This window comes from Nicotiana tabacum, chromosome 23 (genome assembly GCF_000715075.1).
Source record: "Nicotiana tabacum cultivar K326 chromosome 23, ASM71507v2, whole genome shotgun sequence".
Classification (NCBI taxonomy): domain Eukaryota; kingdom Viridiplantae; phylum Streptophyta; class Magnoliopsida; order Solanales; family Solanaceae; genus Nicotiana; species Nicotiana tabacum.
This window is the reverse complement of record NC_134102.1, coordinates 131,178,682-131,201,518: the sequence shown is the minus strand read 5'-3', so window position 1 is coordinate 131,201,518 and position 22,837 is coordinate 131,178,682. Positions and strand designations below refer to the sequence as shown.

General features: G+C 43.8%; 1 protein-coding gene across 1 annotated transcript; it reads right to left on the bottom strand.

Moving 5' to 3' along the window:
- Positions 1-4,208: 4,208 nt before the first annotated feature.
- LOC107769761 (uncharacterized) lies at positions 4,209-4,688 on the bottom strand. The gene is made up of 2 exons (XM_016589005.2): positions 4,436-4,688; positions 4,209-4,348 (listed from the first exon to the last, which is right to left on the bottom strand). The coding sequence occupies exons 1-2, from the start codon at positions 4,686-4,688 to the stop codon at positions 4,209-4,211; spliced, it is 393 nt and encodes a 130-aa protein (XP_016444491.2).
- Between the last annotated feature and the right edge of the window lie 18,149 nt (positions 4,689-22,837).

Here is a 22,837-nt window from a genome sequence, read left to right as displayed (position 1 = left end):
TCTTAATAGGTGTCATTTTTGCATTGGTTCTTTTTTTTTCCCCCTTTTTTTTTTTTATATTTATTAAAGATAATCAAAATTAAAGATACTACACTAAAACTAAAAACTAGAAAAATATAAGAAACTATTAAGAAAAAAGTTATAAAATTGCTAGTCTTACCAAAATTAGAAGAAAAACATATTTTTGTAAATTTCTTTTCTTTTGCAAATTAAAACAAAGCTAGTAATTAAAAAATGTGAATCTTTTGCGAGTTTTAATTTTCTAAGAAAAATCTATAAAAGGTAAAACAAATAGCTAAAATATGTAAATTAAACTCAACAAATATTTACATACTAAAAAGTGGTGAAAAATCCGATTATGATAAAAAATTAGGTGCTTACTGTTCCTTCGCATATAAAAACCCCCAATGTGAATACCTTTCCATTTTCGAACAAGCAAGTAAAGTGCAAAATATAGGAGCAAGTAAAGTGCAAAATATAGGTAGCCAGATTCGTCAATGGTGAGGAGGAAGATGGTATATGCAACTTCAAATGATAGATTCAAGTGAAATAAGCCTTGACCTTGTGAAATCTCGAGCTCTATAAACAGAGCATTTGCATAATAGGCCATTGTTTAAATTGGATAAAATTCGCAAATAACCACTTTTTAGCCCCTGTAGTTGACAAATAGTCACTATCATGAAATTTTAAATTATATAGTGGAGTTTCACCTATAGTATATGACACTTTATTTTAGCAAAGCCACTAGGCGAGGTGCCTAGGGTTAGTTTTTATATATATAATAAATCAAGAAAATAAAGTAATAAATCAAAAAAATAAAATAAAATAAAGCCACTAGGCGAGGTGCCTATGTAAGATATGTCTAGTACATGAATTCTATTATCATATTTGGGCTTGTGAGGCCCAAAACTGATAGTACACTGTGATCTAATATGAATATGAAAATCAAAGTCTAATACATGTATAAAAACTAGCCTATTACATGCGTAGCCATTTTCTGCATTTGCGCACATTCATTTGTCATAGTGGCACATCAAGATGTAATTCTCATCCTTTGCATGTTTCAAGTCCATTGCCTGTGAATGCCTCATGTGAATGTAGCAGCTGCTCTCCTTTGGAGTTGCCAAAAGTGTCCAAATGTGGCTATTTCCTGTGTCCAACACTGCACAAAACTCATTGTTCATGATGAAGGTCCATTTTGGCGTCCATAATTCTGTCATAATCCTTGCATGAAAGTATGAAATTCCTCCCAGGTTGTCTTCCTTGTATAGCATACTTGGAGAACATGCTGAGCTGCTCCATTTGGTACAATGTATTTCTTCCATAGAGCCATTTGAAAACCACTGCCACGTCCAACTGGGCAGCTTTTGCATCCTGAGGTTGTGGCTATCCTTTAAAACTTGTATCTTACAGATGATTGCTAGGTCGATTACGTTCCTTACTATAATGGTACCTTGAGCATGAAGAGCCAAGGTGGCTTCCAGATTTCTTGGATAGCATTTTTGAGCAGCATCGAACCTGTTTCTACCAAGACTTGAGCCATATCATGTTGCAAACAGTATCTCAATGCTTCATGTATTGCAATTGCTTCTGCCTTAGTATTTGTAGTCTCATCTATATCTTTCCCCACCGCATATATAATGTCACCAAGTTCATTCCTCAAACAAAAACCAATTGAACTCCTGTCAGGATTACCCCTTGAAGCCCCATCCGTATTGCTCTTAGTTCATCCATCCATAGGGAGTTCCCAGGTCACCTTACTGATCTTCAACTTAGGCATGTACCTCTCCATCATATGAAGTATATCTGGCCACCTATGTGGAACATTGATCAAACCTGCTTTCCTTACCTTGATTAGGGACTGAATTGTAGTGTTAATTTGATACACCACTCTATTAATCGACACAGCATCACCATGCTTGTTTCTATTTCTCCTTTTCCACAATTCCCAAACAATAATGCAAGGCAATGCTAGGAAAATAGGTTTGAGCCTTGGAATGACCTCCGCTGTCCAACATTTTACAATCGCTTGATGCAAGCTTAATCCCTCCAAAGATAAACCTGCATGAGAAAGGAAGTAACCCCACACCTTTTTGGCTGCATATGATCTGAAAAATACATGAGCTACTGATTCTTCGTCCGGATTCACACAACACCAACACCTTGAAGGCATAAAATACCCCATCATCCGTATTGCATCATCTAAAGGTAGCCTTCCTTTCCATAGCTTCCACATAAAGAAGGAAATTTTGAAAGGCAATCCCTTCACCCACATATCACTACTAGAAATCCGGTAAAAACCGACCAATGTTGGTCGGTAATGGCCAAAAACCGACCAAAATGCGACCATTTACGTGTGGACGGTATTTTTGTGGTCGGAAAGGCATATCGACCAAAGTTGGTCGAAAATTACCGACCAACTTTGGTCGGTCAATTAAATTCAAAAAAAAATTATTGCAAAAAAAACCGACCAAAGTTGGTCGGTTTTTTCCGACCAACGTTTGTCGGTAGTTTAATTATATAATAAAAAGATTCACCATTTGGGAATCGAATCGGGGTCTGTACTGTGGCAGGATACTATTCTACCACTAGACCATTGGTACATTTTGTTTTAAGACTGTCTTTTATTTGATTTATACTATTTAATTGTATTTTCGCCCGAAAATAACCGACCAAAGTTGGTCGGTTTTATTAAAAAGTAAAATTACCGACCAAAGTTGGTCGGTTTTTTTAAATGACCGACCGAATTAACCGATCAATTTTGGTCGGTTTTTTTAATATTAATTTTTATTTATTTTAATTGAAAAATCAATCAAAGTTAGTCGGTTTTTTGAAAAATAAATTTTGCGGGACTCAAAAATAGTTTCCCGTATTTTTGCGCCAAGAAAACCGACCAAAGTTGGTCGGTTTCGTAAAAAAAATTAAAAAATAAAATATTTTGAAAAATCGACTAACTTTGGTCGGTTTTTTGACCGACCAAAGTTGGTCGGTCGACCTTGGTCGGTTTTTGCCGAATTTCTAGTAGTGATATTCTTATAGGTTATGGCAACATCTTTCCTTCTTCTAAGATAATCCCAAGTTGTTTTGACTGAAAAGTTCCTCTTAGTTTTTAAATTTCAAATAGGCTTATCCAGCACATTATCTTCCATTAGAGGAGCAACATTCTCCAAAATGTGTGTGGCTAACTCTTCAGGCAGTATGTCATATAGCTTCTCCACATCCCAAGATCCTTCATTCACAACATCATAGACATTGTGAATTGTTTCATCACAAAAGAAGTCAGGTGGTGTAATAAAGTATAGGGATCCCAAGCCAGTCCAATTATCAAACTAAAAGAGAGATGGTCTCATTTTTGGCTTCCATACAATCTCATGCTCCACAAGATCCCTACACTCCAGAATTTTTCTCCACACATGTGATCTATCTCTCCAAGGAACCACCAATGCATTTAATTTCTTGCAGTATTTCTGGCTCATGAATGAACTCCATAATGATGGCTTAGTTCTGAAATTCCATCATAGCTTACAAAACAAGGCTTTAGACATATCATGCAAGGATCTAAACCTTACTCCTCCTTCTTCACAAGGCAAGCATGGGGTATCCCAAAAAGCCCAATGTCTAGCTCTCCTATCCACTGAATTGCTCCAGAACAACCTTGCAAATAAACCTTGGTAATAATCCATCCTCCTTCTAGTGTAGAATATAGGGTATCCAAGATATATGAAAAGAAAATCTTGCCTTCCAATCCCTGTGATCCTTTCCACTTTCCTGACCACCTCCTTATTAGTAGAGTGATGCAAATAAACTATAGATTTAGCCTTGTTAATCTTCTGTCCAGAGGCTACTTCATATGCATACAAAACCTCCATGATCAAATGTAATGAAGTAGCATCTGAGGATGAAAATATAATCGTATAATCTGCATAGGCTAAGTGATTTATCTTGGGACTCCACTTAGGTAATTCAAAGCCACAAAAGTATAAATTCAAATGAAGTGCATTCAAACATCTTAAGAGTGTTTCATCTACTAATATGAATAAAGTAGGTGATAATGTATCACCTTGCTTCACTCCCCTCGTAGATTTGAAGAATCCATGAGGCTGCCCATTTATAAGAACTGAATACCAATTGTTGGAGATGATCCCAAACACCAAACCAATAAATCTTTCATCAAATCCCATCTTCCTTAACACCTTGGTCAAGAACAACTAAGATAGTCTATCATATGCCTTCATCATGTCTAGCTTGATCACAGCATTAGGTCCTGCCTTAGTTCTCAACCTCATGTCAGTAATAATTTCCTGCGTTAGCAACATATTTTCAATAATATTTCTTCCTTTCACAAAGCCTGCTTATTCATCAGAGATAAGGTTAGGAAGATAGCCAACTAGCCTCTCATGAATGACCCTAGAAAACACCTTATTGATGAAATTACTAAGGCTAATTGGCCTCATATCAGAAAAGGTCACCACTTTCTTCTTTTTTGGTAGTAATACCAAGTTTGTATGAGTCACAAACTTAGGAAGATCCTGCATATTGAAGAATTCCTTAACCATATCCATCACATCTTCACCTATGATATCCCAGCAAGCATGAAAGAAACTGCAATTAAATTCATCTGGACCCCCAGCACTCTCACCATTCAAACCATATTCTGCCTTCTTCATTTCTTCTCTTGTTGGTTGCATTCTTGATTCTGCTCCCTATTTAACATGTGAGGAATGTGATCTATGATGCCAAAAGCATTAGGGAGAGTATCTTCATGAAATTGAGCTGTGAAAAACCTCACTGTCTCATCAGCAATCTCTTCATTCTCCTAGAGTCACTGACCATTACTGGATTGAATTCTCTTCAGTTGCAATTGCTTTCTTCTTCCTCTAACTTGTGCATGAAAAAACTTCGTATTCCTATCCTCATCTTGAAACCATGTCATACCTGATTTCTGCTTCCAGGACTCCTCCTCCAATGCCATATATTTATACAAATTTGTATGTACTAATTGAAGCCTTTCTCTATTCTCCAGGGTAGGCCTCAATGTAAACTGAGCTTCATAAACTTTCACCACTTCCTCAAGACAGGTTATTTTATGAAATGTGTCCCCATAAGTAGCCTTACTCCATATAGATAGAGCCTTCTTCAATTTCTTCAACTTGTAATTAAATAAGATGAAGAGATTTGCATGGAAATCAGCTTGCCAATTTTCTTGAACTACTACCTTAAATGTGTCATGTTTGATCCAGAAATTTAAGAATCTAAATTACTTTTTAATTGGAGCCACTTCTGGATTCAAAGTGATTAACAAAGGGCTATGATCAGACCCTATTTTTGGCAAGTGCTCGACCTCTAGCCCAAGCCACAAATTCTAAAATTCAACATTAGCCAAGCACATATCCAACCTCTTAAAAATGCAATCTTCCTCTGCTCTTCTATTCCACCATGTATAAATACTCCCCTTGAAGCCAAGATCAAACAAATTGCAAGTGTTGACACAGTGTCTAAAGTCATCAGCTTTATTAATGTGCACTGGTAACCCTCCAAATCTTTCTTCCTCATCCCAAATGACATTAAAGTCACCACCAACAAGCCATAGAAGAGTCATGTCACTGGCCAATACATATAGTGAATCCCACAGCTCTATTCTTTCAATCGCATCACATTTTGCATACACTAGAGTTAGGATGAATTCTTGTTGATCTTCAGTAACAAAAATCTTTAGAGTTAATTGCTGCACCATGTCCATCATCATTGTAATTTCAAATCTCTTTTCAAAAAATGCCCAAATTTTATTAGACACATTTTTGATGGCCAAATGAAAATCAATTCTCCTACGATATTTATCCAGCTTCCTTCCTTGTTGTATTAGTTCCATCAAGCCTATGAACTAGAACTTATGTCTTCTATGCATTGATATGAGCCTTTCAAAAGTTCTTTTCGTATTAACTGAATGAAAATTTCAAATCATAGCATTCATATCTAATTGATTGATTTGGAAATTGTCCTTCTCGTTTGAACACTAGGTGCTTGCATACTAGAGCCTCCTTAGACTGCTTTCTTCTTCCTCGACCTGCTGATCTTCCCTTCTCCATTTGTCTAGGAGATATATCACCTTGCCTAGCAACATGCATGAAATTATGGGTAGTTGATTCTGCATCTAAGTCTTTCCCTTTGTCCAGCTGAGTATCTTCATCTTCTGCCTGCACATCTTTGGTTGTCAACTGGTTCTTAAAAGATTTTGGGATTTAGTTCTTGCTCACATTCTCCGTCACTACATGTCCAGTTATATCAACTGGATTAGTTGCGCGTACAATGATTTCTTCTCCTTTATCTTGATTAGGTGACCTTGGATCACCTCCCTTATTACCCTCAAGCTGCATGACCTTCTTGGGATCAATATGAGGCTGGTTATCTTTAATTTTATCTCCTGGATCAATAGGATCACCACTGATAGGCTTTGCTGCTACCGTATCATTAGGGTTAGGGTTAGGTTTGGAAATAGTGTTAGGGTTAGGGTTCTTTTTAGGGCTTGAAACTTGAACCTCTTGTGAATGAGGTTCATTCCTGGGCAACTCCTCCATCGACTTTGAATTGTTATCTTCCTGTTGTATTATCAACTGACCATTGTTTCCATTCACACTTTGCTCTTCTTCTCCTTGATCATTTTTCTCAATTTGATCATTTTGTTCATTATCATTAACCAATTCCTCATCTTCCTCATCTGAATGTTCCTCCACTTGGTCACTCCATAACCTTCCTCCAGTGAATTTAACTTGATCTTGATAGTTCTCCTACTCCTCAATAGCTGCTGTATCAAGTGATTACGATGGAATTTTCTGGCATGATTGATTAGTAGTAACATTGTTTATTCCAAAAGCTCGAGTAACCCATTGTGTTGTGGATTCTGTCACCTTATCCTTCTGAACATTGGCTTCTAAATCAACAACCTTCTTAGCTCCAATCCCAGTTGAAGTGGGATTATAAGCTGGAGCAGCTGCATTCAAGATCTTCCTAGGTGAAATAGGTTTGGTAGCTGACCTAGCAGTCCCTTTCCCAGTGGCATTAGGATTAGGACTTCGAGGGACAGTACTTTGAGCCACCAAAGCTAATTCATTATTATTCTCCTGTTCATCATCTTCAACCTCTAAAACTGCAAATTTGTTGGTTATTTGAACCTGCTGAGACACCACATTCTCCACTGAAAGCTGCTGCACTACACCTTGATCAACTGGGACAATCTCTTTTCCAGTAGCTCCTTGAGTCTCACCTTGCCTTGCACCATTCTTCACCCTATTATCCCTTACTTCTTTCCATTGTTCCCCCACATTACCAACCACTTTTCCACTAGATAGAATCATGATTGGTTGATTAGCATTGTTTTTATTTTTTTGCCCATTTGAAATAGCAATTTCTCCACCTTGAACATCCTGTACACCTTGCTTGTTACTCTATTTGTTTTCTATTAATTCTGGGTGAATACGCCAACACTCAAACTTATCATGCCCTTGTAATTTACAAGTCTTACAATATTTAGGAAGATAATCATAGTTAATCTTCACCCATTATGTGCGAACCTCCCCAGTGGCTTCATTCTCGATATCCATACGTACTTTCTTTGGTAAGTCCGCTAGAAGGCCGACTAGAACTTTAAACCTTGCACAACTTGGTCGAGTCTTATTTATAGTAGCCATATCCAAGTGTAAAGGCTTCCCCACAGCTGAAGCTAATGAAAACAAATATCTTTAACGAAGAAAGTAGGCAGTAGGTTAGGAAAGGAAATCCATGCCATAACCTTAGGTGTTTCTTCCCCGGCTTTAAATTTAGCATCATAGATCAATGTTCTTAGTTGATATTCATAACCATCTTTACCCTTCACATAATAGGCACTTTTTGACGTAAAAATCTTGCCATAATGTCAACCTTATCAAAACGTGTCTATCTCTAAAATACCCAATGTAACACTCACCCTTAATTCCACATTGTGCAGGCATAATTCTACGAAACTCTAGGAGCTCAGGCCAGCCATAAGAGAACTTACATACGATATCATACTGAAGACATTCGATCACATTCATACGATCAACCTCAACTTCAGTAAACCTCACCATTGGTTGCCCATTCACAAAAGTAGCACGTCGAAGAGGAACTGGATCAACTTCCACGTTAGAACTAGGGTTCGCCATAGCTGGAGCATTAAGCATGACTGGTTTTAATATTTGGGAGAAATCTAGTGGTGTTTTTGATTGTGTAGTGGGGTTAGGGATATTGGGAGGAGGTTGGGGAGACAGCCCAGTCATTGGGGGAGGCTGGCCACCTGCCGGAGTGGCCATGGCAGAGTTCGCGAGAGCTGCTCGATGAAGTCTTCTCCTTTTCGCCCTTCGCTAGAGCTCTCAAGCTCTCAAGCGTGTTTCTAGGTTTGTGGTTTTTGGTTTTTAGGTTTTCAATTTTTAGCAAATATACTACTGGGTTATTCACCTAGTAGCTGGTATATTTAATAAATTCCAAATTGGGTCAAAGTTACACACTGTCCAATGGCTATTGCATATTGATATATAAAAAGTACAAATCTAATAATTTGAAATATCCATTTATTGCCGACGACAATGAATTCACACACCAATTGCAAACAATTTGTTGTAGTACCTACAAAGCTCTCACCAGGTACCATTTATTGCAATCCAAAGAAGATCCCTCTGTCCATCGAAGAGCATCTAACCAATGAGCTTCCTTGGCATATGATAGACAAAGACAGCTAGGTACAAATTATTCTCCAAATGCCAGTGTAAATATAGCAGATCAAACAATATAGCAGTTGCTGAAGCCATGTAGAGCAATGGACTGATATCTTCCAATTTTGTTCACCTGTTGTATACTGAAAGCTGCCTTGTTTAAATATTGTTGTTGTAATTTCTCTAACCAAACCCATAATGAACATGGTCTAATACCACTGGTGATTGATTCGAAAAAATACATACAGTCAATACCTTCGAAATAACAGTGGCAGCTGATAGTTGTTATGCAGCAACAGTAATTATTCCTGCGAAGTGTTGCTCTGTTGAAGTAGTCGTAGAAGCATACTTGCAGTTGTGGCCTCAATGAATACTTATCTTTTTGTTCTGATGACACCCTATAATGTATCATGTTATGTAGAGCAAAGTGATGATATCTTTCAATTTGTTGCATCTGTTGGCAAGTGAGATCTGCACTGTTGAAGTATTGATATTGTAATTTGTTGAGGTTTTTAGATTTTTCTTTTTTGCCAATCCACTAGGCGAGGTGCCTAGGGCTAGTTTTTATATAAATTATAAAGTAATAAAACAAAGTATCATGTTGTCTTACGATGAGTAAGACTATTTGTGGTACCCAAAACTGATATTACAAAATGATGTACTAAGAATATAAAATATAACGTCTAAAACTTAGTATAAAAACTAACCTATTACAGACATAGCCACTTTCTGCATTTGCGCACATTTGATTGCCAAATTGGCTCGTCAAAGTGTACTGCTCAATATGTGTGTATTCCAAATTCATTGCATGTGATAGCCTCCTGTGCATATACAGTTTGCATTCCATTGATGTTTCAAATCGAAGTGTAAAACAGTGGTTATTTGCTGCCTCCAGCACTGTCCAGCACCAGTTGCTCATAATGAAAGTGCATTTTGGCTTCCATATTTCGGGCACGATCCTTGTCTGAACGTAAGAATTCTCTCCCAGCAAGTCTTCTTACTTGATGAGGGTGAGGTGCTGCTCCATTTGCTGCTATGCAATTCTTCCATAACACCATTTGAAAAGCACTGACTCGACCAAATTCCCTGTAGATATTTCTGGGCATTCCCCTGTTACAGATCCATTTTTGTGTGCCTCTTTGATATAAAAGTCTACTGGTCTTCACACCAAGTCTTAAGACACTATAATAGCTAATCCATAGTTCCCTCAAATTATGCCTTGGTTCCATGCTTGTGCCTATCCTCGATTCCCTTCCAGTGGAATGAGTACTTTGTACTGTTACGCGGCGCCTTCCTGAAGTTCCTTGGAAGGGCGACGTAAGGCTAAGCAACCGATGTCAGTACGGTTGTTGTCCGCCAACTGAGGTCCCCTCCGGGAACTCGCACGTGCGGTTCTTAGGGGGGGAGAGCTAGTAGGAGCCATCCCATCCCAATAGCGTATATTTGGAGCTCAATATGAAATCCTATTTTCTTGCAAGACTAGATTGTCAGTGCCGTACGCTAGACTAGATTGTCAGTGCCGTACGGAAAAACCAATATCATGAGCAATTGAAAGAGAGCAGAAAAGAGAATTGAGAATGAAAGAAAGCTTGATTGCATTGAATGAAAGCTATTACAGAAAACAAGACGGTGTCGGGAGGGAGAGACACCAGTATAGAGAATTGTTTGCTTGCTTGAAAGTTTTGATTGCTTGGTCCCCCTTAATAATGCTTAAAAAAATAAACCAAAGTTACATGACTAGACCTATGAAAGCTGGAAAATCACACTTAAAGAAAATACAGCAAAACTACTCTATATTTACAATGAAAAGGACTTAGTCTTATACAAAGCAGCAGCAAGTCCGTTGGCAGCAACTTTGTCTTTAGCATCTGGGTCTGCGCGCGCGGCACTGTTGGCTTTTGCCTGTGGCTGGGTGCTGGCGATGGCTATCAGTGGGGCGACAGAGGCACATGCGCGCTTGTCACTTGGAGCTGCCAAGATCACGGGGCCGACCGTGGCGACGGGCATTGGGAGGCTGGCCAGGACGCCACGGGGCACGTCCAAGGGATCATGGGGCATGGCTGGAAAGCCGCCCATGACATTCTCCCCCACCTGAGTTGGCGACGTCCTCGGCGCCTTCCTTGCAAGGTAATCATCAATCAGGCTCTTGTAGGCTTTGAGGTTTGTTCCCTCTCCCAAGTATTCTCCTCTGCATCACATCCCTGCCATTTCACCAAGAACTCCTGGTGATCTTTTCTTGAGGCGTGAATCACTCGATCATCAAGAATAGCTTCAGCACGCCTTTTCCCGGTTGAATTGGGGCCTCGAATACTTGGTATTGTGAGTTGGCTTCGTGAAGGATCCTCCATATCTTCCCGAAAAGGTTTCATGAGACTGATATGGAAAACAGGATGGATTTTCCACCAAGCTGGGGTATCCACCCGGTATGCAACTTTCCCAATGCGCCTTTCAATGGACAAGGGTCCAATATATTTTTGCAATAGGCGAGGGTCATGGACCCCTGCAAACAAGTACCGCTTTGGGATTTTGACCATCACTTTGTCTCCCACCTGGTATTCCACAAAGCGGCGATTCTAATCAGCATGCCTCTTCATCCGCTTTTGGGCTTTGACAAGATAGCTCCGCACTATCTCCAAATTTTGCTTCCATTCTTTTGAGAAGCTAGCAGCCCGAGGGGATTTTGACATGTTTGGTGCGTTCACTGTGTGTGGGAGTAGCGGTTGCTGTCCGGTAACAATTTCAAAAGCGCTTTTGTTGGTACTTGAGCTCTTTTGTGAATTGAAACATAGTTGAGCAGCATCCAGAAGCTTCACCCAATTCTTTTGCGATCCGGTCACAAAGTGCCGGAGGTATTCCTCTAGCATGCCATTGAATCGCTCCGTCTGGCCATCAGATTGTGGATGAAAACTTGAGCTATGACTCAATTTTGACCCGAGGCACTTAAAGAGTTGGGTCCCAAAATTGCTAGTGAAGCGTGAGTCGCGATCACTAACAATGTCTTTAAGTAAGCCCCAATACTTGACGACATGAGAGAAGAATAGTCGAGCTGTATCTTCTGCTGATATATATTGTGGGGCTGCTATAAAGGTAGCATACTTGGAAAACCGATCCACCACAACCAAGATAGTTGTGAGATCTCCGACCTTGGGTAATCCGATGATGAAGTCCAGGGAAACGCTTTCCCAAGGTCTTTTTGGTACAGCTAGTGGTTCCAAGAGCCCTGCCTGCGTCAAGCGGTCTGACTTATCTTTCTGGCATACTAGACAAGTCTTCACATACTGAGCGACGTCATCGACCATTTGAGGCCAATAATATGCACGATGAAGTAATGCCATGGTGCGTTCCTCGCCGGGATGACCGGCCCACAAAGTATCGTGGCATTCTGCAAGAAGAGTCCGTCACAGATCTCCTCCTTTAGGAACATAAAGTCGGTTCCCTTTCACCTTCAGGAACCCATCTTCGGTGTAGAACTGGCGAGTCTTGCCCTGTCCTACCAAATCAACCAAATACTGTGCAGCAGGATCCTTGATGAGTAGATCCTGTATCTGGTCTTTTATGGTGGTGGTTACTTCGCTTCCCTTTAGGGCGGCGAGTACACACATCGATGCTAGATCAGCTCTCCGACTGAGTGCATCAGCAACATGATTGGTCTTTCCACTTCAGTACTCCAGGTTGAAGTGAAATTCCGCTAGGAGTTCCTGCCACCTAGCCTGTCGTCCATTCAGCTTTGGCTGGGTCATGAAATGGCTAACGGCTGTGTTGTCTGTCTTGACCACGAATGGGGCTCCTAGTAGATAATGCCTCCAAAGGCGTAAGCAATGAACGACAACCAATAATTCTTTCTCATGGGCGGCATAGCGCCGCTCTGCATCCTTCAGTTTCCGGCTCTCGTACGCTACGGGATGCCCTTCTTGTAGCAATACTCCACCAAGTGCATAGTCGGAGGCATCCATTTGCACTTCGAATGGCTTGGCCAAGTCAGGGAGGGCCAAGATTGGGCTACTAGACATAGCCATCTTCAATGCGTCGAAGGCCTCTGCCCGCTTGGGGCCCCAATCCCACGGGGTGGCCTTCTTGAGAAGTTCTGTCAGCGGCACTGCAATGAGGGAGTAACTTTTCACAAACCGCCGATAGAAGTTGCATAGGCCAAGGAACGACCTCAAGGCATGTATATCCTTAGGAGGCGGCCATTCTGTAATGGCCTGAATCTTCTGCTGGTCCATCTTGATCCTCCCTTCCTCGATGACATGTCCAAGGAAGTCAATTTGTTTCTGAGCAAAGGAGCACTTGGATAGCTTCGCATATAATTCGTGCTCCCGCAATCGGGCTAGGACCTTCCGCAAATGCTCCAGGTGTTCTTCTAGTGTCTGGCTATATACCACAATGTCATCCAAATAAACCACGACGAATTCATCAATGTATTCTTGGAAGACTTGGTTCATCAAGGTGCAAAATGTGGCTGGCGCGTTAGTCAAGCCAAAGGGCATAACCAGGAAGTCGTACGACCCATATCTTGTCACACAGGTCGTCTTGTGCTCATCACCATCGGCAATCCGAACTTGCCAATAACCTGTCCTCAGGTCTATTTTGGTGAATACCGTCGCACCACCCAGTCTATCAAACAAGTCTGCCATTAGCGGAATAGGGTACTTGTTTTTCACGGTGATTTTGTTTAGAGCCCGGTAATCCACGCAGAGTCGTAAACTACCATCATGTTTCTTTTGGAATAGCACAGGGGACCCGTATGGGGACTTAGAGGGCACAATGATCCCTGTGTCTAGCATTTCCGTCAATTGTCTCCGAAGCTCGGCGAGTTCGGGTTGTGACATTCTGTATGGCGCCCGGGCAGGTGGCTTCGCACCCGGCAGAATCCAAGAACAAAGCAATAAATAAAGTCATAAAGCTTACAAAGATGACAAAATTGTCTCTTCAAAAGATTCCAAAATAATGGTGTATTCAATGCTCTAATTGTAACCCCTTTTTCTAACAAGATGTCACACAAAAACCCTAGTTATTCTACGTATAATGGGCTAAAAGTCGGGGTCAAAAAGTGACAAAAATGCCCTGCAGATCAATAAACTCAATCTCATGGTCCACAGTTCGCCTAGGCGGAAGACCTTGTGGCATGATGTCTTCAAATTCCAGAAGCAACTCCTTCACGGGTGCAGGAATGGGACCCGAGGAGCGTTCTATATCTTCCATGCAGAGGGTAGCCAGGAACGTGGGTTCATGTCTTTTTACCCCCTTCTTCAACTGCAAGGCCGAGATGTTCTCGGCTGCCATCTTCATGGGAATGCACGGAATAATGCAGGGCTTGGCCCCATTTGCCCCCATCATCAGTAGCATGTCTGCATACGGTGCGGGCATGGTATTGGTCTGTCTCAGGAATTCCAACCCCACGATTAACTCAAAGTCATCTATGATCACTATGCGCAGGTTGAACTTTCCTTCATAAGGGCCAAGCTTTACTGGTACTTCTTTGGCTATTCCACCCACTGGTTGAGGTGGTGAGTTGATAGCCTTCACACGACCTTTGCCCTTTCCTACGACTAGTCCAAAGACACTCCACCTGAGTCGAGGCTAAGTAGTTGTGGGTGGCACCCGTGTCTATCATTGCCCGAATGGGCTTGCCATTTACCTTCATGTCAACGAACATTAGGGTCCTCTCTTGATGAGGAGGAGTCCTCAAATTCGCCTTCTTATTTCCTTTCCTGGTAATTGGATAGGGGTCCTTCTTCTTGCGGATACCGGCACTGGTTCCCGCTAAGGGCTCAGAAATGGAGCCAACAATTGCATTGAATGCACCTACTGGCTCGGTCTGGTCCACATCATCGGCGTCGTCATCCGTCCCATCCTCAAAAGCTTGATGGGCATTTATCTGTGCATGTGGACATTTATTATTCCAATGTGGTCCGCCGCAATGGCGACATCCTGAGGGGGGCTTCCTCCCCCGATCATTGTTGTTAGATGCAGCACTAGTACTGCCGGAAGAGGGAGCCTTGGATTTGGGTGCACTCCGGTCTCCTCCACTTCTGCTAGGGCCACTAGTGTTTGGTTGGCCCCCTTTGTATCCTCCTCGGACAGGCTGTTGAGGCCTATCCTTCCGGGCTTCCACTTGGTAATCCCCAAGGCACTCTGCTGCTTGGATTGCCTTAGGCAACGTGTCTACCCTTTGTCTCTGCAACTCCATCCGGGCATAAGGTTTCAACCCTTCCAGGAAGGTGAAGAGTTTGTCTTTGTCCCCCATGTCACGGATGTTCAGCATGAGCGCGGAGAATTCCCGCACGTAATCTCGCACTGATTTGGTCTGGCGGAGCTCCCGCAACTTTCTCCTGGCATTGTACTCAACATTTTCGGGGAAGAACTGTAGGCGTATGGCTGCCTTCAGTTCCGCCCATGTGTCGAGGGCATCTTCACCTGCCTTGATGGCTTCGTACTTCACCCGCCACCAGAGTTTGGCATCACCCTGAAGATACATGGCAGCAATTGCTACCTTCTTAGCTTCTTCCAGGCTTCCCATGGCATCGAAGTATTGCTCGATGTCAAAAATGAAATTTTCCACTTCTTTGGCATTCCGAGATCCACTGTATGGCTTTGGCTCAGGAATTTTCAGCTTTTGTGCCATGGGGGCGAGGTTCACACCACCCCCAAATTGGTTTTCGCCTCCTCGAAGTAGGCCTTGTAAAGCAGCATTGACAACATTGAGCTGGCCTGTCAAGTTGTCTATGGTTTGTTGCATGGCAGTCACCCTGTCTGCCTCTTGTTCCCTGTTGGCTAAATCCTCGGCACGCTCCTACTGGAGGACCTCAAATTTACCAAAAATTTCAGCTGCCTCTGTGGCTGCTGTTTGCCGGTCTCCTTCAGAGTCGCGGCTGATGTTTTCTATGTCAACTTCGGCCTGGATGAGTCTGCGGTCCAGGTCGTCTAACCTTTGCACTAGGCTGGTCTTTAGATCGGGCACCATTTCCACGATGGGCCGTAATGCGTCAACCGTTCCCTCAAGGGTCGCGATGCGATCCCCATAATTCACCATGGTCAGAAATGGTGGTAATTGCAATGTAATCCCTCGTCCGATGTCGAGCCTAGGCTCTGATACCAACTGTTACGCGGCGCCTTCCTGAAGTTCCTTGGAAGGGCGACGTAAGGCTAGGCAACCGATGTCAGTACGGTTGCTGTCCGCCAACTGAGGTCCCCTCCGTACGCTAGACTAGATTGTCAGTGCCGTACGGGAAAACCAATGTCATGAGCAATTGAAAGAGAGCAGAAAAGAGAATTGAGAATGAAAGAAAGCTTGATTGCATTGAATGAAAGCTATTACAGAAAACAAGACGGTGTCGGGGGGAGAGACACCAGTACAGAGAATTGTTTGCTTGCTTGAAAGTTTTGATTGCTTGGTCCCCCTTAATAATGCTTAAAAAAATAAACCAAAGTTACATGACTAGACCTATGAAAGCTGGAAAATCACACTTAAAGAAAATACAGCAAAACTACTCTATATTTACAATGAAAAGGACTTAGTCTTCTACAAAGCAGCAGCAAGTCCGTTGGCAGTAACTTTGTCTTTAGCATCTGGGTCTACGCGCGCGGCATTGTCTGCGCGCGCGGCACTGTTGGCTTTTGCCTATGGCTGGGCGCTGGCGATGGCTATCGGTGGGGCGACAGAGGCACATGCGCGCTTGTCACTTGGAGCTGCCGAGACCACGGGGCCGACCGTGGCGACGGGCGTTGGGAGGCTGGCCAGGACGCCATGGGGCGCGTCCAAGGGATCATGGGGCATGGCTGGAAAGCCGCCCATGACAGTACTAATACCACCAACTGAAAGTTTCTCGAAGAGTAGGGCATAGATACAGTAACTTCTCCTACAAACATGAAAACCATGTTAGTGTAAACAATCATCACCATGATCTCCTCCATAAGGATTTGAACATAGTGACTGTATGTGTGATCTCCCTCAGAACCAAGGTGTTTAGCCTTGATTTTTGCCTTTCTCCCTGTATATGCTGTTGGTGTCTCAGCAGCTATATATAGGAGTGATGTCCCCAATTGCAGCATCAACTTGAATTTCTCCCTTGTTATGTCCAAAATATTTGTAATCCTTATTGCATCTTGTGTCAAAAGAACTGTGCACAGACGTAAAGATGTCCTGTTTTTCCATTGAAATCGTGTGATCTCCAACTGTGTCTTGTTGTATTCTCTGTGTGGTACCATTCTTGGGATATATTGTGAATAAAGTGTACTGGGTAATCCCAAATTAGGTAAAACTTACAAAATGTTCAAGTGAACTACAAACAAACAATACGACAAGGAAATCCAATGGCTATTGCTATCAAATATAATGTAGCAGTAGTGTAATGAAAGATGGAAAAAACAAAGCTAGTAATTTGAAATGTCCAATTGTTGCCGACGACTATGAATGCACACACCAGTTGCCAATAATTTGTTGTAGCACCTACAAAGCTCTCACCAGGCCCATTTATTGCAATCCAAAGGAGTAGGTATGTTTAAATTCAGTAGTTGTAAAGTAGAGCAGTTTGGACATTGTGAACTTGGGGCTGAAAAATTCCAGCATCATTGTTGATACATTGGAAATGAATTTGAGATGAATGCAGAATAGAGACAGTACTGCCTACTTGAGACATGGTAGTATTAAGAATTGAATTATGGAATAACTGAGCATGGCAGACATACTGTTACGCGGCGCCTTCCTGAAGTTCCTTGGAAGGGCGACGTAAGGCTAGGCAACCGATGTCAGTACGGTTGCTGTCCGCCAACTGAGGTCCCCTCCGTACGCTAGACTAGATTGTCAGTGCCGTACGGAAAAACCAATGTCATGAGCAATTGAAAGAGAGCAGAAAAGAGAATTGAGAATGAAAGAAAGCTTGATTGCATTGAATGAAAGCTATTACAGAAAAACAAGACGGTGCCGAGGGGGAGAGACACCAGTACAGAGAATTGTTTGCTTGCTTGAAAGTTTTGATTGCTTGGTCCCCCTTAATAATGCTTAAAAAAAATAAACCAAAGTTACATGACTAGACCTATGAAATCTGGAAAATCACACTTAAAAAAAATGCAGCAAAACTACTCTATATTTACAATGAAAAGGACTTAGTCTTCTACAAAGCAGCAACAAGTCCGTTGGCAGCAACTTTGTCTTTAGCATCAGGGTCTGCGCGCGCGGCATTGTCTACGCGCGCAGCGCTGTTGGCATCTGCCTGTGGCTGGGCACTGGCGATGGCTATCGGTGGGGCAACAGAGGCACATACGCGCTTGTCACTTGGAGCTGCCGAGACCACGGGGCCGACCGTGGCGACGGGCGTTGGGAGTCTGGCTAGGATGCCACGGGGCGCGTCCAAGGGGTCATGGGGCAGGGTTGGAAAGCCGCCCATGACATTCTCCCCTACCTGAGTTGGCGACGTCCTCGGCGCCTTCCTTGCAAGGTAATAGGCTGAGGTTTGTTCCCCTCTCCCAAGTATTCTCCTCTGCGTCACAACCCTGCCATTTCACCAAGAACTCCTGGTGATCTTTTCTTGAGGCGTGAATCACTCGATCATCAAGAATAGCTTCAGCACGCCTTTTCCCGATTGAATTGGGGCCTCGAATACTTGGTATTGTGAGTTGGCTTCGTGAAGGATCCTCCATATCTTCCCGAAAAGGTTTCAGGAGACTGACATGGAAAACAGGATGGATTTTCCACCAAGCTGGGGTATCCACCCGGTATGCAACTTTCCCAATGCGCCTTTCAATAGACAAGGGTCCAATATATTTTTGCAATAGGCGAGGGTCATGGAAACCTGCAAGCAAGTACCGCTTTGGGATTTTGATCATCACTTTGTCTCCCACCTGGTATTCAACAAAGCGGCGATTCTGATCAGCATGCCTCTTCATCCGCTTTTGGGCTTTGACAAGATAGCTCCGCACTATCTCCAAATTTTGCTTCCATTCTTTTGAGAAGCTAGCAGCCCGAGGAGATTTTGACATGTTTGGTGCGTTCACTGTGTGTGGGAGTAGCGGTTGCTGTCCGGTAACAATTTCAAAAGCGCTTTTGTTGGTACTTGAGCTCTTTTGTGAATTGAAACACAGTTGAGCAGCATCCAGAAGCTTCACCCAATTCTTCTGCGATCCGGTCACAAAGTGCTGGAGATATTCCTCTAGCATGCCATTGAATCATTCCGTCTGGCCATCATATTGCGGATGAAAACTTGAGCTATGACTCAATTTTGACCCGAGGCACTTAAAGAGTTAGGTCCAAAAATTGCTAGTGAAGCGTGAGTCGCGATCACTAACAATGTCTTTAGGTAAGGCCCAATATTTGCCGACATGAGAGAAGAATAGTCGAGCTGTATCTTCTGCTGATATATATTGTAGGGCTGCTATAAAGGTAGCATACTTGGAAAACTGATCCACCACAACCAAGATAGTTGTGAGATCTCCGACCTTGGGCAATCCGGTGATGAAGTCCAGGGAAACGCTTTCCCAAGGTCTTTTTGGGACAGCTAGTGGTTCTAAGAGCCTTGCCTGCGTCAAGCGGTCTGACTTATCTTTCTGGTATACTAGACAAGTCTTCACATACTGAGCGACGTCATCGACCATTTGAGGCCAATAATATGCACGGCGAAGTAATGCCATGGTGCGTTCCTTGCCGGGATGACCGGCCCACAAAGTATCGTGGCATTCTGCAAGAAGAGCCCGTCGTAGATCTCCTCCTTTAGGAACATAAAGTCAGTTCCCTTTCACCTTCAGGAAACCATCTTCGGTGTAGAACTGGCGAGTCTTGCCCTGTCCTACCAAATCAACCAAATACTGTGCAGCAGGATCCTTGATGAGTAGATCCTGTATCTGGTCTTTTATGGTGGTGGTTACTTCGCTTCCCTTTAGGGCGGCGAGTACACGCATCGATGCTAGATCAGCTCTCCAACTGAGTGCATCAGCAACATGATTGGTCTTTCCACTTCGGTACTCCAGGTTGAAGTGAAATTCCGCTAGGAGTTCCTGCCACCTAGCCTGTCGACCATTCAGCTTTGGCTAGGTCATGAAATGGCTAACGGCTGTGTTGTCTGTCTTGACCACGAAGGGGGCTCCCAGTAGATAATGCCTCCAAAGGCGTAAGCAATGAACAACAGCCAATAATTCTTTCTCATGGGCGGCATAGCGTCGCTCTGCATCCTTCAGTTTCCGGCTCTCGTACGCTACGGGATGCCCTTCTTGTAGCAATACTCCACCAAGTGCATAGTCGGAGGCATCCGTTTGCACTTCGAATGGCTTGGCCACGTCAGGGAGGGCCAAGACTGGGCTACTAGACATAGCCATCTTAAATGCGTCGAAGGCCTCTGCCCGCTTCGGGCCCCAATCCCACGGGGTGGCCTTCTTGAGAAGTTCTGTCAGCGGCACTGCAATGAGGGAGTAACTTTTCACAAAATGCCGATAGAAGTTGCATAGACCAAGGAACGACCTCAAGGCATGTATATCCTTAGGAGGCGGCCATTCTGTAATGGCCTGAATCTTCTGCTGGTCCATCTTGATCCTCCCTTCCTCGATGACATGTCCGAGGAAGTCAATTCATTTCTGAGCAAAGGAGCACTTGGATAGCTTCGCATATAATTCATGCTCCCGCAATCGGGCTTAGACCTTCCGCAAATGCTCCAGGAGTTCTTCCAGTGTCTGGCTATATACCACAATGTCTTCCAAATAAACCACGACGAATTCATCAATGTATTCTCGGAAGACTTGGTTGATCAAGGTGCAAAATGTGGCTAGCGCGTTAGTCAAGCCAAAGGGCATAACCAGGAAGTCGTACGACCCATATCTTGTCACACAGGTCGTCTTGTGCTCATCACCATCTGCAATCCGAACTTGCCAATAACCTGTCCTCAGGTCTATTTTGGTGTATACCGTCGCACCACCCAGTCTATCTATCAAGTCTGCCATTAACGGAATAGGGTACTTGTTTTTCACGGTGATTTTGTTTAGAGCCCGGTAATCCACGCAGAGTCATAAACTACCATCATGTTTCTTTTGGAATAGCACAGGGGACCCGTATGGGGACTTGGAGGGCATGATGATCCCTGTGTCTAGCATTTACGTCAATTGTCTCCGAAGCTCGGAGAGTTCGGGTTGTGACATTCTGTACGGCGCCCGGGCAGGTGGCTTCGCACCCGGCACCAACTCAATCTCATGGTCCACAATTCGCCTAGGTGGAAGGCGCTTTGGCATATCTTGTGGCATGATGTCTTCAAATTCCAGAAGCAACTCCTTCACGGGTGGAGGAATGGGACCCGAGGAGCGTTCTATATCTTCCATGCAGAGGGTAGCCAGGAACGTGGGTTCATGTCTTTTTACCCACTTCTTCAACTGCAAGGCCGAGATGTTCTCGGCTGCCATCTTCATGGGAATGCACGGAATAATGCAGGGCTTGGCCCCATTTTCTACATACGATGCGGGCATGGTATTGCTTTGTCTCAGGAATTCCAACCCCACTATTAACTCAAAGTCATCTATGATCACTACGCGCAGGTTGAACTTTCCTTTATAAGGGCCAAGCTTCACTGGTACTTCTTTGGCTATTCCACCCACTGGTTGAGGTGGTGAGTTGATAGCCTTCACACGACCTTTGCCCTTTCCTACAACTAGTCCAAGACGCTCCACCTGAGTCAAGGCTAAGTAGTTGTGGGTGGCACCCTTGTCTATCATTGCCCGAATGGGCTTGCCATTTACCTTCATGTCAACGAACATTAAGGTCCTCTCTTGATGAGGAGGAGTCCTCAAATTCGCCTTCTTATTTCCTTTCCTGGTAATTGGACAGGGGTCCTTCTTCTTGCGGATACCGGCACTGGTTCCCGCTAAGGGCTCAGAAATGGAGCCAACAATTGCATTGAATGCACCTACTGGCTTGGTCTGGTCCGCATCATCGGCGTTGTCATCCGTCCCATCCTCAAAAGCTTGATGGGCGTTCATCTGTGCATGTGGGCATTCATTATTCCAATGTGGTCCGCCGCAATGACGACATCCTGAGGGGGGCTTCTTCCCCCGATCATTGTTGTTAGATGCAGCACTAGTACTGCCGGAAGAGGGAGCCTTGGATTTGGGTGCACTCTGGTCTCCTCCACTTCTGCTAGGGCCACCAGTGTTTGATTGGCCCTCTTTGTATCCTCCTCGGACAGGCTGTTGAGGCCTATCCTTCCGGGCTTCCACTTGGTAATCCCCAACCTGGCACTCTGCTGCTTGGATTGCCTTAGGCAACGTGTCTACCCTTTGTCTCTGCAACTCCATCCGGGCATAAGGTTTCAACCCTTCCAGGATGGTGAAGAGTTTGTCTTTGTCCCCCATGTCACGGATGTTCAGCATAAGCACGGAGAATTCCCGCACGTAATCTCGCACTGATTTGGTCTGGCGGAGCTCCCGCAACTTTTTCCTGGCATTGTACTCAACATTTTCGGGGAAGAACTGTAGGCGTATGGCTGCCTTCAGTTCCGCCAATGTCTCGAGGGCATCTTCACCAGCCTTGATGGCTTCGTACTTCACCCGCCACCATAGTTTGGCATCACCCTGAAGATACATGGCAGCAGTTGCTACCTTCTTAGCTTCTTCTAGGCCTCCCAAGGCATCGAAGTATTGCTCGATGTCGAAAATAAAATTTTCCACTTCTTTGGCATTCCGAGCTCCACTGTATGGCTTTGGCTCAGGAATTTTCAGCTTTTGTGCCATAGGGGCGAGGTTCACACCAACCCCAAATTGGTTTCCGCCTCCTCGAAGTAGGCCTTGTAAAGCAGCATTGACAACGTTGAGCTGGCCTGTCAAGTTGTCTATAGTTTATTGCATGGCAGTCACCCTGTCTGCCTCTTGTTCCCTGTTGGCTAAATCCTCGGCATGCTCCTGCTGGAGGACCTCAAATTACCAAAAATTTCAGCTACCTTTGTGGCTGCCATTTGCCCGTCTCCTTCAGAGTCGCGACTGATGTTTTCTATGTCAACTTCGACCTGGATGAGTCTGCGGTCCAGGTCGTCCAACCTTTGCACTAGGCTGGTCTTTAGATCGGGCACCATTTCCACGATGTGCCGTAATGCGTCAACCGTTCCCTCAAGAGTCGCGATGCGATCCCCATAATTCACCATGGTCAG